Genomic DNA, 15225 nt, shown 5'->3' with positions numbered 1-15225 from the left:
TTTGGCACAGATCTGTTAGTCTTATCTTTTTGACCAGGAGACTTTAGAATTTCTTTTCTTTCTTTTTTTTAAAAATATTTTTAATTATACATGGACACAATGTCATTATTTTATGTACTTTTTAAAAAATAAATGACAGTAGAATGCATTACAATTCTTATTACACATATACAGCACAATTTTTCATATCTCTGCTTGTATACAAAGTATGACAGCACCAATTTGCATCTTCATACATGTACTTTGGATGATGATGTCTATCACATTCCACCATCCTTGCTAATCCCCTACTCCCTCTCTTTCCCTCCCACCCCTCTTCCCTATCTAAAATTCATCTATTCCTCCCATGCTCCCCCTCCCTACCCCACTATGAATCAGCCTCCTTATATCAGAGAAAACATTCGGCATTTGTTTTTTGGGGATTGGCTAACTTCACTTAGCATTATCTTCTCCAACACCATCCATTTACCGGCAAATGCCATAATTTTATTCTCTTTTATTGCTGAGTAAAAAAATCCATTTTTAATCCATTCATCCACTGAAGGGCATCTAGATTGGCTCCACAGTTTAGCTATTGTGAATTGTGCTACTGTAAACATTAATGTGGCTCTGTCCCTGCATTATGTTGTTTTTAGTACTTTGGGTACAGACTGAGGAGAGGGATAGCTGGGTCAAATGGTGTTTCCATTCCCAGAATTCCAAGGAATCTCCATACTGCTTTCCAAATTGGCTACACCAGCAATGTATGAGTGTACCTTTTTCCCCATATCCTCGCCAATACTTATTGTTGTTGTCTTCATAATAGCTGCCATTATGACTGGAGTGAGATGATATCTTAAAGTAATTTTGATTTGCATTTCTCTTTATTTATTTTTATGTGGTGCTGAGGATCGAACCCAGTGCCTCACTTGTGTGAGGCAAATGCTCTGCTATTGAGCCACAACCCCACCCTGAGACTTTAGAATTTCTGATGTGTCAACTGTTTCCAATTTAGACTACATAGACTGTTGGATTCATGAGGATTTGCAGGATTAATTATTTAAATAATTAAATAATTATTTTATCACACATCATGATGCATTGATATATATGTTAATGCATGTATATTCAATAAAGCTTGTGAAAGTTTTAAAATGTTTCATATACCTGAAAAGATAACCACTAACTTATTTTTTTTAAGTTATTTTAGCAACCAAGCTTGAAAGAGATATATTTCTGTAATTTTAAGTTTATTTCTAAAACACACTTACTGTTCTTTTTTTTTTTAAGTTTTTTTTGTAGTTGTAGATAGACATAATGTTTTTATTTTATTTATTTCATGTGGTGCTAAGGCTCAAACCCAGTGCCTCACACATGCTAGGCAAGCACTCTGCCACTGAGCTACAGCCCCAGTCCCACACTTACTGTTCTTTAAATTAAAAAATAAAATACAAAAACTATTTTTAAAAGAAGCAATATTTCTCAATTAAAATTCTAAGTGCTTGGCTTCATCTTTTGATAAAACACATCATGTTATCTTTTAAGTTTCCAAGCACTCCTCTCTTCTTAGTACTATAAACAATGTAATAGATAAATACCTTCTCTGATAGAGCACATTTTTTTACTTATAGATATAAAAATAACATTACACAGTTAGGTATAAGTAATGGAGTTCAGCATTGGTTGGAATAGTGAGAGGAGAACCAGTTATATAGGATGGTAGAAGATTGATGGGAGATGAGGCTCATTTCAAGTCTGATAAAGAACATGGCATGGATAGCAATCACTTTTCTACTGCTAGAATGAATGGTAATGTAATATATTTCTTTAAATAAAAAATGAAATTAGCATGCTAACCTTTCTAATTTTTTTACCAAATTATTTTGTCTTCCAGGAATCTGTGTTGAACTATCGTTTAGACCCTCTTGGTATTGTTGATGGCTTTACTGCTGAGGTAGGGGCAAGTGGTATTTTTTGCCCCACACATTTGACTCTTCCAGTTGAAGTGTCATTCTACAGTGTTTCAGATGATAATGCTCCTTCTCCTTATATGGCAAGTATATTTTAAATTGTCTTTTTATGCCATTATCAACAAACTTAACATATACCTTTAATTGTTTCAATGCAGTACTTTAAAGTGTAAAATATTTCCTAAGAAAAAATTAGAGGCTGAATTCATACTAACTACCCTCAAAAAGCAGATAACCTCTTTTACATTTGAGAATGGTGCTAAACGTCTGTTCTGTGTGATTTATTGATTAGTGACACTACAGTTTCATCTTGTTAATTCTACACAAATTCTCAAGTGCTTACTCTGTATTCTATTTCCAAAAGGATTGCCTTCCAGTGTGGTCTTTATCTCAGTAGAGTTTAGGTAAGGATCTGGTGACCTAAAGCCTCTGTGAGGCCCTTTCACTTCCCTTTCCCCTATTTGCCTTGTCTTTGGTTATTCTTTTCTAATCCTAGGGTTCTGTGAAATACTAGCCATTTCTCACTTATGCTAATGTCTTAGTGGAGAACATGAGAGCTAAGGAGAATTAGAGCACAGTCTTGAGCCTTCAATCCTCTGATTTTGTCTTTCCTACTTCTTATTCCAGTGGGTTGTGGGTAAACTTCTACTTCATAAAGGATTCTGAATCCTGGAGTGTGTATTAGTCCTTTTTTTAAAATACTAAGAGGGAGAAGTGGCTAACAGTGGAAATCTGTAAAAAGTTTACAGTGATGATATAAAATATGGAGTCAAATGAGTCAAAAGGGTTTTCATGTTAAGTCTTACTTTGAGAAATGTAAATTACTATAGATGTGGAACTGTACATCTCTGGTATAGCCACTTGAACTTTCTAAACTTACCATTTGGCCCAGTTGCTTCCTCTCTCCCACCTTTAAGGTTTTCAAGAACATTGGTAATAATGTTTTTATTATTAATAAAAGCTATAAAAAGTAACTTATACATAATTGAGAAACCACAGAGAGGAAAGAAAGTCATACTTTTTATATAGCTGACTTATTATTGACACTGTTCAAGAAAAGTTGCTTAGGTTTACTTCATTCTGAAGGTAGAACCTTTTAGCCAAGAATCTGATCAGTGTTTCATACTTTAATAGAAAACTCATAGTTCTGTTTTCTTTTCCCAATAATATTTACTCTTGGAGGTCTTAACGCATTAGAACTTACAATATTAGTTGTGATCAAAAGGAGAGACACTGTCCCCTCTTCACAGACCTGCCAAATTATCACATATGTACCACCTATTATTTATTTACCATAGAAAGATATATACACACTTTTCCATGTTCATTCTGGGAAAATAGCTGTTAATTTTGGACAGTAAATAAAATGGAAAGTACCACTGAGGCAAGTTTTGCACCATAATGAATGCTTCTCATACTGGAATGCTTACAATATAAAATTTAGCTCGAAAGATGTCCATTTTGCTTTACCAGGACATCAAGAAATCTCATCATTTTACATATTCTGTATATAGTGATAGAAACTAGAAAGATAAGATGATTAGTAAATAGAATTCCTGATGGCCATTAGGATGGCTTAGAAACAAGATAAAAGGCTGAAATGACTAAAAATCAGCTTAAGTAAATATCTTTGAGCAAAATTCATAAGCAAGAGATAATTTGAACTATACTTTTAAAAAGCAAAATAGCATTGCCAGGTGCTACCTGTAACCCCAGAGGTTCAGGAGACTGAGGCAGGAAGATTACAAGTTCAAAGTCAGCCTTAGCAAAATTTGCAAGAACACGAGCAACTTGGGAGACCCTGTCTCAAAATAAAAAAATAAGAAGGGCTGGGGTTGTGGTACTGTTGTTAAGCACCCTTGGATTCAATCCTGGTACAAAAAAAAAAAAAAAAAAAAAAAAGAACAAAATAGCATTAATCCTTGACCTTGTTTAATATATTAAAAATGAATGATTAGTAGTAGATAAAAGGTTTTTGTCACTGTGTCTCCAGAAAGTACAGAAATACATCTAATTGCAGAAATACATATAATTGAAGATTTTTAATAGATATAAAGAAGGGTACAAATAAGGTTAGTGAATTAAGTTATCCTTTTACAAATCCCTGACTTCCTTCTCTCTGATAATAATCTTTAATCAACTATCTACTGTATTTTTTTCCTAGGTCATTACTTATTAGGAATGAGCCCCTTGCAGACCTTAGACCACAAATCTTTCCTACCGTAAATTAATAAAATTAATGTTTTTCTTCAGGGAATATTATTTATATTTTAGTAGGTTAGTCAGTTCAAAGGACTGATTATGTCTTATATATCAGCTGGGCATGGTGGTACATGCCTGTAATCCCAGCTACTCAGGAGACTGAGGCACAAGGATCATAATTTCCATGCCTTCCTGGGCAACTTAGCAACTTTATTTTGTATCAGAATGAAAGGTAAAATGGTCTCAGGGTGCAGCTCAATGGTAAAGTGCCCCTGGGTCAAAAAAGGAAAAAAAAAAAAAAAGATAATACATCTCATAGACCATCAGAACTGAGACATAAATGACTCATAAAGGTAAAATGTTAACATAGAAATTTTTTGTGGTATAGAGCTGATATAGGGCTTTTCATTAAAGAATTCCTTAAAGATTAACTCAAAGCCATATAATCTCTCTCTCTAATTGGGAGTCAGTGGTAAAAATAATCTCCAAGTGCTACATGACAACACTTAGCTGTTTAGAATCTATTGTATGGTGAAACTAGGCAGAAATATCTAATATAGGTGTGCCATTGGCAATTTAGAATATTACTTGCATTATTATATTGACAGAGACATGTATGATTTCCTTTCAAATCTGACCAAATCAAAGCACACCTCTCTCAGTTTTCCACTTATTTTTGCATGTTTTGAAAGTTTTATGTAAGATTTTGACTGAAATTTAGCGTTAGCTTATCTTTACTATTCTTCCCCCTCCCCCCCCTTTCTTTGTACGGGGGAATTGAACCCGCGGGCTCTTTACAACTGAACTACAAAAGTGTCCCCCTGGCTGAGCATGGAGGAGCATGCCTGTAACCTAGCTACTCTGGAAGTAGAGGCAAGAGGATCACAAGTTCAAGGCCAGCCTCAGCAATTTAGCAAGACCCTGTCTTGAAATTAAAATTAAAGAAAAAGAAAAATGCTTGGGCAATATAGCTCAGTGGCAAAATATCCATGGGTTCAATCCCCAGTACTGAAAAAATACTGTTGCCCTAAACTTTTTCAAAAATATGTGGTCTTTCTTTATAAATTGATTATTTACTATTATTCTAAAAACGATCAGAATTATATATATTAAAAGAAATAAGCATAGGAATACTAGTAGTTTTTGCCTTACCTGTTTTCCCTTATGCGTTTATGGGGAGTGAAGAATGGTGAAGAATACTAATGTATTCCATGTAGCAATGTAATGTTAAAAGTAATTATTATTTTCAAATGCAGTGGCCCACATCTATAGTCTAGCAACTCATGAGGCTGAGGCAGGAGAATCAGAAGTTTGAGGACAGCCTCAGCAATTTAACAAGATCCTATCTTAAAATTGGGAAAAAAAAAAAAAAAAAAGGTCTGGGGATATAGCTCTGTTGTAAAGTGCCCAAGGGTTCAGACTCAAGTACCATAAAAGAGGAAAAAAGGAGCTGTTATTTTGGGTATATTTTACTTTTTATTTCTTGAACTAGAAAGAAGAGGGATATTATATGTGATAGCATTTTTTATGAGAAGTAGAATGCATAGTACCTCACTAAACATGTAGAGAGTGAGAAATTGTTAAAGCATCACTGCTGTTTTTGGTTGATGATGCAGTCTGATGATATTCTGTTTTTGTACTTTAGTGACTGTGATAAATTGGATTTGTCAAGACTCATGTATGTCTTTTCAGTACCCATTTCCCAATATTAATATGTACTTGGAGTTAAGGTATTTATATGTCAGAATCTGGTCCTCCCTTCTCCTTTTTCCCCACTCATTTTTATCTCCCAACACTAGTCTAGCTTCCAAATCCAAGAGTTGTCACCTAATGGGTCATTTCTGTTTTATATTTACTTTTATATAAGGTTGGCATGTACAATATATAATGATAGAAAGATGAAATGTTGAGCATTAATTCTATTTAACTACCTCCACTACTCAATAATAGTTAAAATGAACAAATCAGCATTCATTACTTAAAGCTACCTAAGAATTAATCATCATAGTCACCACCTATAGTCCTTTGGTTACCCTGGTTATTGAGAAGCTTTTACACATTCAATTTGAACTTACTTAAATTTGCATTTTCCCCCATTGTTTGGGCTTCTTAGAAAAACAATTCCACATACTAGAGCAGTGCTTCTCAAATTGTAATGCATATAAGGTATTATCTGGGAAATTTTGTTGAAATGCAGATTTGATTTGGTAGATCTGAGAAGTCATTCTGTGTTTCTAACAAGTTCACTAGTGATACTGATGATGATATTTTGAGGACCATTCTTTGAGTACCAGATTAACCTAGAGGTCTCCTGATATCCTCTTTTGGATTATTTTATTTATTTATTTGTTTATTTATTTATTGTGGTGCTGAGGATGGAACCCAGCGCCTCACATGTGCGAGGCTATAACCCCAGCTCCTTCTTTTGGATTATTTTAATGAAATGACCCAATTTAGCTGTATTTATCCTTGACTCAAATCTTAGCTCTTAGGTCTTCAATCCATTGTGTTCTGATTTATAATCAATTTTAATTATTAGATTCCTTAATTTGATCTTAAGGAATTGCTTTTATTAAGATACAACATGACATTTAATTCTTGGAAACAAGAAATATTTAATCCTTAGAAAATGGAGTTTTATAGCTTTTATGTAGAAAAAAGTCTTGAAGGTTGCTGATTAAACCTTCATTTTCTACTTTTTGCCTTGAACATCTTTTCTCCTGTAGATTATCATTCAGGAACCACAGACTCCCAAACGCTCTTATGCTCTTTTTCTTCTTCTTCCTTTTTATTAATTTTATTTTTTTACCTTGTCTGTAGTCAGAAATCCAGATATGTAACTTAATTCCCTGAATAAAGAATAATTACTTCATTTTTGGGCCAAGGCTTAGATCCTTCCACACTCATTACTTTTTACATGCCCTAAAATCAATAAATTGTTTGCTTCTTCATGACCACTCTTCACTATACATGGGAATAATCCTTCCATTTTGTTTAGGAAACATCTTAATCTTATACTTTAGTGGAAATTTTCAGCACAGTGGCCATTGATGTTATATATTATTTATTGCAGCAGCCTCAGAAGAACAGAAAATTGTTTAGGAGTGGAAACATCACTGTTTTATTACTCTTAGAATGTATCACTGCTAATTCAATTTGAGTATTTCTTCATAGAAATAGAATTCTGAAAATTAACAATTACATGATATGTTATTTTTATTTTAGTCTTTTATATAAATATGCATGAGTTTGTACTCAATTTGTCTTCTTTTATTTCAAGGGTGTGATTACTTTAGAGTCCCTTGGTAAAAGGGGTTATCGAGTACCTCCTTCAGGAACAATACAAGTGGTATGTGTTTTATAGCCTACAATTGCAATAATCATTCTCTCACATACATATAGAACTTAGCCCTTTCTCCTGCTACTGCTGCTGCAACAATTTTGGTAAGTAACAGTGGGGCTGCAGCTTTGTTTGGAGTTTCCGTGCTCTGCCCCAGGAATGACCCATTTGGGGACCTCCCCAAAAGGAAAGCATTAATAAGCTAATCAAGGTGAATGCTTAACTTAAGTAGAACTATTTTCAAATAATTAGAACTTAACATTACCTTTGCCTTCTATTTAATGTGATAAGCCATATTGAGATTGACCTATTTAAAAGGAGGCTCCAAATATTGTATTGTTTTGGCAGGAAAACTTGGGAAATAAAATCATATTTTCCCTTCTGTAATGACATTGATCAATCTAATAAAATGAACACTCCAAGTGGAAATAAATGTTAAGTCTGCAAATGTCAGGGCAGAGAAAGCATCATTCCTTTAGTCTGGGTGTTAATCATGTTTTGGCTCGAAAGAGACCGTCTAGCCCAGAACAGTTTTTTTATTATTCTGGTCTAGGGTTCTCAGAAGCATAATGTGATTTCAAGGCCAGTGTGCAGTTGAGTTTGATCTCCAAGCCTGATCCAGGATACCCCTTCAAACCCTCAAGTCTTTTATGGAGTTTGCAGAGTAATATGTTTAATGGAGGCTGGTTCCTTGCACTCAAGATTTGGTATAGACCAAAAGAGCTTTTTATGACCTTTGGCCTCAATGTATTCAGTGTTCTGTCACTGTTACTTATCACCATTGTTCCAAATTTGCAAGGACTCTGTATGTTTGTTGATTTCATATCTCACAGGAATGAAACATAGTACTTTGCATTATATGTGTTTTCTAAGAAAGAATCACTACATATTACAGGGTCATTTTATGTGAAATGGATTTCTTAAACTAAAGGAGTAATAATCTTCTGTTCACTTGCCTCTGAGAAAGTGTGGGTCACTGGAAATCTGGCTGTCAGCTGTCATAACAATGAATCATTAACCCAGAGACAACATATTTACCTTTTATTTTGGAGATGGCCAACATTAGTAGTTAATTTTAGAGATGAAATTTGGATGTCTTTCATTCCTTACTTGGTTTAATAATGTATAATCATGGTTTGAATTCCTGGCTTGCTAGATTTTATAGTTGTTAAATGTATTAGCATTAATCTTAAGACTCACTAGATTGCAAAATTTGGATCATAATATTGATATATTTCTCATTTTGATTCAGTGAGTGATGTCCAGTGCCACGGATGAGCTTCTGAAAGCATGGGCACCAAGTTACCTATTGATGTGTTGGTAATTTGGTTAAAGTCAGATCAGCAGTTGGGGTTTTGTTTGAAAACTATTACTTTTAAAAATGACATTCTTTTCAATTATTAATAGTCAAGTACCAATTGAATAATTTCAGTCTTCACAAAGGATCCATATTGTTTTCTATAATAATATTGAAGATAAAAAAAACCTAGCTGGGGGCGGTAACTGATGCCTGTAATCAGTGACTCAGGAGACTAAGGCAGGAAGATTCCAAGTTTGACTCCAACTTGGGCAACTTAGCAAGATCCTGTCTCAAAATAAAATTTTAAATTTAAAGGGCTGGGGATATAGCTCAGAGGTAGAGTGCCCTGGGTTCAATCCCATTAAGGCAAAAAAAAAAAAAAAAATGCCTAGTGTCACTGCAAATTTTGAAATGAGTCCAAGTGTGAATACATAAAGTATTATTTAGCCTGTTTTGGATCTAATTATAATGAGCTTTATTTTCTAAATATGAAAAAATTTTCAAATAGAAAAGTCTCCCCTTTGAGCATTTCTTTTTAATTTTACAATAACTATAGATACCTAAGATATCAAAAATTCTGGTTTTATTGAACTTGTATGTTTTATTTTAAAAATTCAATTTACTCACCATTAAAATGTGAGAAAAATTAAAATTTCACCTTGTGAATTTTGCTTTTGATACTCTACAGAAAAGCTAAGTTTGAAATAAAAGAATTATAATATTTTAAGCCAGTAAGGGCATATTTTTCGTAAGCTAGTGGAACTATCTGAAAATATGAACAAGGATAAGTTATATAATGTTTATTACTAATATGAAATTTGTAACTAAAAATTTTATTACAGGAATTTATGTTATTGTGAAATAAAAAATTAAATTGAACCTTTGAAAGAACATTAACTATTTTTTGTAAACTTCAAAAGTTTATGACTTTTGTCCCTGAAACTGAATTATATCCAATGGGGATTAAATTATTATTTAAAAGCCTATTTAATTATTGGATGATAATTCTGAATTATATCAACAAATCACTGTTTTAAAAGAATAATTTTTATATTGTTTCTTCAGACCTTATTTAATCCTAATAAGACTGTGGTGAAGATGTTTGTTGTGATATATGACTTGCGAGATATGCCAGCCAATCATCAGACATTCCTACGACAAAGAACTTTTTCTGTACCTGTTAAACAAGACATGAAGAGAAGTATTAATAAAGAGAACATCCGACATACGGAAGAACGGTTATTACGCTACCTCATACATTTGAGGTAATGTTTAAAATTTATATAAAAATGTTACTTTAAGACACTTCTAAACTTTTTTAGCTTTTTTTTTTTTAATTGTATTCCTTAGACTTTGCTTAGCATGGGAACTCTTGAAGATTATCAAGATGTAGAAAGTACATGGCATACAGCACTGCAGTTATTACTTGTTGAAATTAGGATCTTTTCATTTTATAGCTGTTTAACGTGAAATTTTTTAAAAAAATATTTTAGTTGTAGGTGGACACAATACCTTTTATTTATTTATTTATTTTTATGTGGTACTGAGGATTGAACCCAGTGCCTCACACATGCCAGGCAAGTGCTCTACCACTGAGCTACAGCCCCAGCCCAAATGTGAAATATTTTGTCAAGAAAAATTGAAATATATGTGAGGCAGTGAAACACATTTTTTAAACCAGTGCTGTTCTACAGAAATATAATATTAGCTTTTTATATAGTTCTATATTTTTCAGTAGCCACATTAAAAAATAGTAAGAAACAGGTAAAATTAATATATATATTTTTTAATCTAACATATCCAAATGTTATCATTTGAATATATAATTGATATAAAAATTGAGATATTTTACATTCCTTTGTTTTACTAAATCCTTAGAATCAAGAATATATTTTACACTCAAAGCACAACTCAGTTTGTAAATTAGCCACATTGCAGGTGCTCAGTAGCCACATGTGGCTAGAAGCTACTGTATTAGTTAGGGAAGTTCTTATACTTAATTCACTCATTCACTTGTTTGACACCTGTTTGTGTACCAGGAGTACTTCTAGATGCTAGGAAAACAGGAGTGACAAAATCTTTGCTGTCATAAGAGTTGAATATTCTAATGATTCCATCAAAAATATATTTTCCTGGTGGGGCACAACTCAGGAGAATCACAAGTTGGAGGTTAGCCTGGGCAACTTAGCAAGACTGTCTTAGGGAAAAAAAAAAAAAAAAGCTGGGGTCTGAGTTCAACCCCAAATACAAAAAAAAAAAAAAGGAAAGAAAGAAAGAAAAAAGAAATTTCTTATAACTTTTATTACCCAACTCATAATTCTAGGGTGTGAGAACCCATTTTTTCCCCCTTCTGTTTCAAGTTGCCATCATCCAAGGGTGTCCCTGAAATCCTAATGTAGTTCTGAAGATCATGAACAAAATCAGTTGATTTAAGAGAGGGCTCAGTAGCCTGTTCCCCATAATTCTGTTTCTCACAGTTTTCTGGTTCCTAAAAGCTTTCAGACATGTCCATGACATTCATCATACACTTATTCCTTACTATAAGGAGCTCTATTCATCATGAGTCACCTTTCTTCCTGGGTTCAAGCAGAGGGCTTCTTTATTCTATAACGGGTAGTGAACACTAGCTATCTTTCAATGTATATATCAGCCTTGCATTGGTGACTTAGGGTGAATAAGGAGTGAGCTGTACATGCAACTAAGTACCATGCTTGAAAATTCTAGTAATTGTTGCCCCTCAAAACACTGCTTAATTGGTTCTCTCATCTCTGCCTGTTGTTCTGCCTCCAAAAGACACTTTGAACCAGCACAATGTATTTAAACCCAGCCTGATTCTGCCTGATATGAATCTCATAGGAAATGTTACATACATTATGGGAATGAAAAATCTACCAAAAACAGACTTGGAAACTTTTTTACAAAGATAAATGTTAAAAAGTAGCAGACTGTAAAATATCTCCCAGCCCAACCTAGAAAAGATTAACTTTGAATGAACTTCCATATGACACTTTTGTTTTGTTTATGGTGCTACAGGAATTAAACTCAGGGCCTCAGGTATGCTGGGCAAGTACTCTACCATTAAACTGGTATAGCCCACTCTCAAAATTTAACAACCTTATCCACATGTAAGTGACATTTGCCAGAATAAAAATCAACTGCCTATTCTTTTATAATCCCCACACAATGGCCAGATACTTTAAATGCTATATAGAAATCTACTTGGGGAAAAAAATGGTATACTTGCCAAAGCTTACCGTGTTCTATTTCAGACAGGGAAGGTGAAAGACTTCAGAGAGAAGAAATGTGTGAGCCAGTCACAAATATGCTTTGACATACACATTTGAGCATGAGATCTTTCCACCAGTTTAAAATCTGCAGAGGGTATTTCTTCTAGGATGAGGGGAAACAAAGAAAAATTAGCACTACGGGGTGTATTGGTCTGTCTGCTGAGTAAGTTTAATTCTACAGCCCTTTTTACTATTGGACAGACAGTAGTAGCAGCGGGTAGAAACAGTTTCAAATCCAGTTTCAATAGCCATTTTCATGTCACTTGTTGACTTTTGATGATGGTTAGGTTTATTTAGCTGACTATTACTAATTATAGGAGTTCTGCCTTAACTCCTATAATTGTGATTATTTTGAAAATTTGAGTATTTTCAAGTGTGGAATCTATTTTGATCTGTACCAAATCATGGAAGGCTGACCTGTATGACTTGTCTGTGTTGCTAGAAGATGCTAGAACTAAAAAGCTTAAAGTATTATAATTAGCTCATGTAAACTGAAACTTAACACTGTAAATGAGGAAAGGTTCATATGCTGTGAAATCATGGAGGAAAAGTAAGATTGTTTTTGAAACCCAGACTCACAGGAATGAGCACCTTGGGCATTGTCAGAGAGAAAAGGAATACAGAGTGTTCAGGGGGTAGAGGCATTTAAATATTATTTGAAAGAGTTAGTGTTAATGTAGTATAGTAGCAAAATAAATTTTTCCTACTTTCAAATTTTAATTATACAAGTTTATTTGTTTTAAAGACTCATTCCCTGAAATGACTAATCTTTTATTTATTTGTTTAGGTTCCAGAGTTCTAAATCTGGAAAGATCTACCTCCATAGAGATGTACGGCTCCTGTTCTCTAGAAAGTCAATGGAGGTTGACAGCGGTGCTGCATATGAACTCAAATCTTACACTGAATCGCCAACAAACCCTCAATTTTCACCAAGATGTTGATAAGGAGTGATATATTTTAAATATACGCTCGGTATCCAAGTTTGAAAGTAATTAGTAGCATAGAATGGTGTGTACCAAATTAACAATCAGGAGAGTGTATCCTTTCCTATTATCCTGGACCAGTTTTTATTAAAGAATTCCTGAAAATGAGATCTATATATTCCAAGTAGACTGGAAACACTCATGTCCTAATCTTTTTTGTACTGTTGAAACCACTTCATTGGACATGTTGCAATAGCAAAATCCCCAGTTAGATTAGTGTTTACACATTTTATTTAATATTTAATGTTTTCCTTAATGCTCAAGTGATGTTTGTCTCTAGTGTTCTAAAGTAGCACAAATCCTATGTAAAATCATACTATGTATTTTTGACATTAATGTTGAAATCTGAAATATATGCACAAGTCTTTAATTTTGTGTGATGTGTTTTAAGTGCTATTCATTTAAACTATTGAAAATGAGAATGAAATGTTGAGCTTCTTTAAGATTAATGCACTATGCAAGCATGTGTACTTTTTATATCTCTCAAGTTGAGTTTTTACAATACCCCATCCAGGTTGCTTGTCTCACTTAGTAGTCCTGTAACATGCTGTGTTGGCAGTGCAGTGAGGATTAAGCTGCTTCCCATTCCCCTTGCAAGTTCAGATCATCATGCCCATTCATATTCCTTATCCCCCAAACGGTTCTATTTTTCCTTAATCAGTATACTATAGAGGCTTTACATTAAATTGCTCTCCCAGGCTAGATAATTTTTTCAAATTGTTAATAAGTACTTTGAAAACAAATTTAGTATTTATATTGTAAATATATGCAAAAAAAACCTAAAAAACGTGTATTTGGCTTTTATTTTTACATGAGACATTTATGTGATTGGGTGAATTAGCCATCGATTTCCATCCTATCTCTAAATCTGCCTTTCAGAGAAGCGAAGAATATGTCTTGAGTCTTGTCCCAATTTATCATTTCCTTGTTTAGGGTCATAACAGAAGGCTATTGGCAACCACCAAGCACAGAAACTTGACTGAGTGCATCATAAATCTTTTCATACTCTTAGAAAAAAACAAAGTGTTTCTAGATATTTTTGGAGGGACAATGGGTGACAACAGATTAGATAATAAGGCAAAAATACTGGAAGTGCTAACAGAAATCTATGACTGCAGATTATAAAATACAGACTCAAGTAGGTCAGACCTAAAAGACCAGGAGAGTCTAGAATCTGGTAAGAAGACTGGAATGGTAGGGAGGAAACTTGTTTACTTTGAGATTCAGGTACTAGACAGAATACTTCAGAAAATCTGAGTAGGTAATGAATATGTAGTTATGGACTGTGGAAAACGCAAAAAGAAGCCTTTTATAAGTTTCTTTTAAAATTCAGTTAAAAAGGCTACTTATATTCCATAAAACTTAAATAATTTCAGTGGTACAAATTTATGAAGATTTGTTGTATTTATCTTCAGACTATATACAAAGAACATGGGACTAGGAGCCAAAGACTTGATTGCAGTCTAAGCTCTAATGGTATATGATGGAATTGGCTCCAGAAATTCCTTAACCTTACTAGCAAGGTGCATGTGATTGAAAAAATGGAGTGAAAGTGTCATTAATGTTCTCAAATTCTATGTTCTCATTCTTTTTCCACATTTTTATTGGTGCATTATAATTTTACACAATAGTGGGATTTGTTGTTACATATCTGTACATTCACATATAAATTTGGCCAATATTGTTCCCCAGTATTTCCCCTTCCCCCATCCCCTGGTCCCTTTTCTCTACTGGTATCCCTTTGCTTTTCTTAAGATACCTCCCCCCCACCCCCACACACATATAGTTTTCTTTTTCCTTTTCCTCTCTAGCTTCCATATATGAGATAAAACACATGACACTTGACTTTTTTAAAAAATATTTTTTTAGTTGTAGATAGACACAATACCTTTATTTAGGTTTATGTGATGCTGAGGATGAAACCCAGTGCCTCATGCATACTAGGCAGGCACTCTACCACGGAGCTACAGCCCCAGCCTGACACTTGATTTTTGAGTTTGGCTTATTTTGCCTAACGTAATGCTCTCTCAAGTTGCCGGAGTCTGGCTGGGCACAATTCAGGAGCCACTTGTCAAAAGAAACAAACTTTATTTTTAAAACTACAAACGCCAAACAAAACAGCTCCTCAGGAAAAACCCTCAGAGCCCAACTGCCACCACCGGCT

At 33.9% G+C, this 15225-nt stretch overlaps 2 protein-coding genes across 4 annotated transcripts in view; both read left to right on the top strand.

Moving 5' to 3' along the window:
- Positions 1-13827, top strand: part of Atosa (atos homolog A) — a 93655-nt gene extending 79828 nt beyond the window's left edge. For 2 of the 3 annotated variants that reach the window (XM_026393388.2, XM_026393378.2), the window contains exons 10-13: positions 1874-2032; positions 7432-7500; positions 9857-10056; positions 12866-13827. In XM_026393388.2, the coding sequence (XP_026249173.2) occupies positions 1874-2032; positions 7432-7500; positions 9857-10056; positions 12866-13019 (582 nt within the window). In that variant the 3' untranslated portion in view covers positions 13020-13827. The remainder of the gene's footprint in view (positions 1-1873; positions 2033-7431; positions 7501-9856; positions 10057-12865) is intronic. The other variant, XM_026393398.2, reaches the window with a different exon arrangement.
- Arpp19 (cAMP regulated phosphoprotein 19) overlaps positions 1-15225 on the top strand; it is a 118985-nt gene that overhangs the window by 78398 nt on the left and 25362 nt on the right. The window lies entirely within an intron of this gene.

The sequence above is a fragment of the Urocitellus parryii genome, chromosome 6 (genome assembly GCF_045843805.1).
Source record: "Urocitellus parryii isolate mUroPar1 chromosome 6, mUroPar1.hap1, whole genome shotgun sequence".
In the NCBI taxonomy this organism is placed as follows: domain Eukaryota; kingdom Metazoa; phylum Chordata; class Mammalia; order Rodentia; family Sciuridae; genus Urocitellus; species Urocitellus parryii.
Note: the sequence above shows the minus strand (reverse complement) of the source record. Positions and strands in the feature narration are given on the sequence as shown.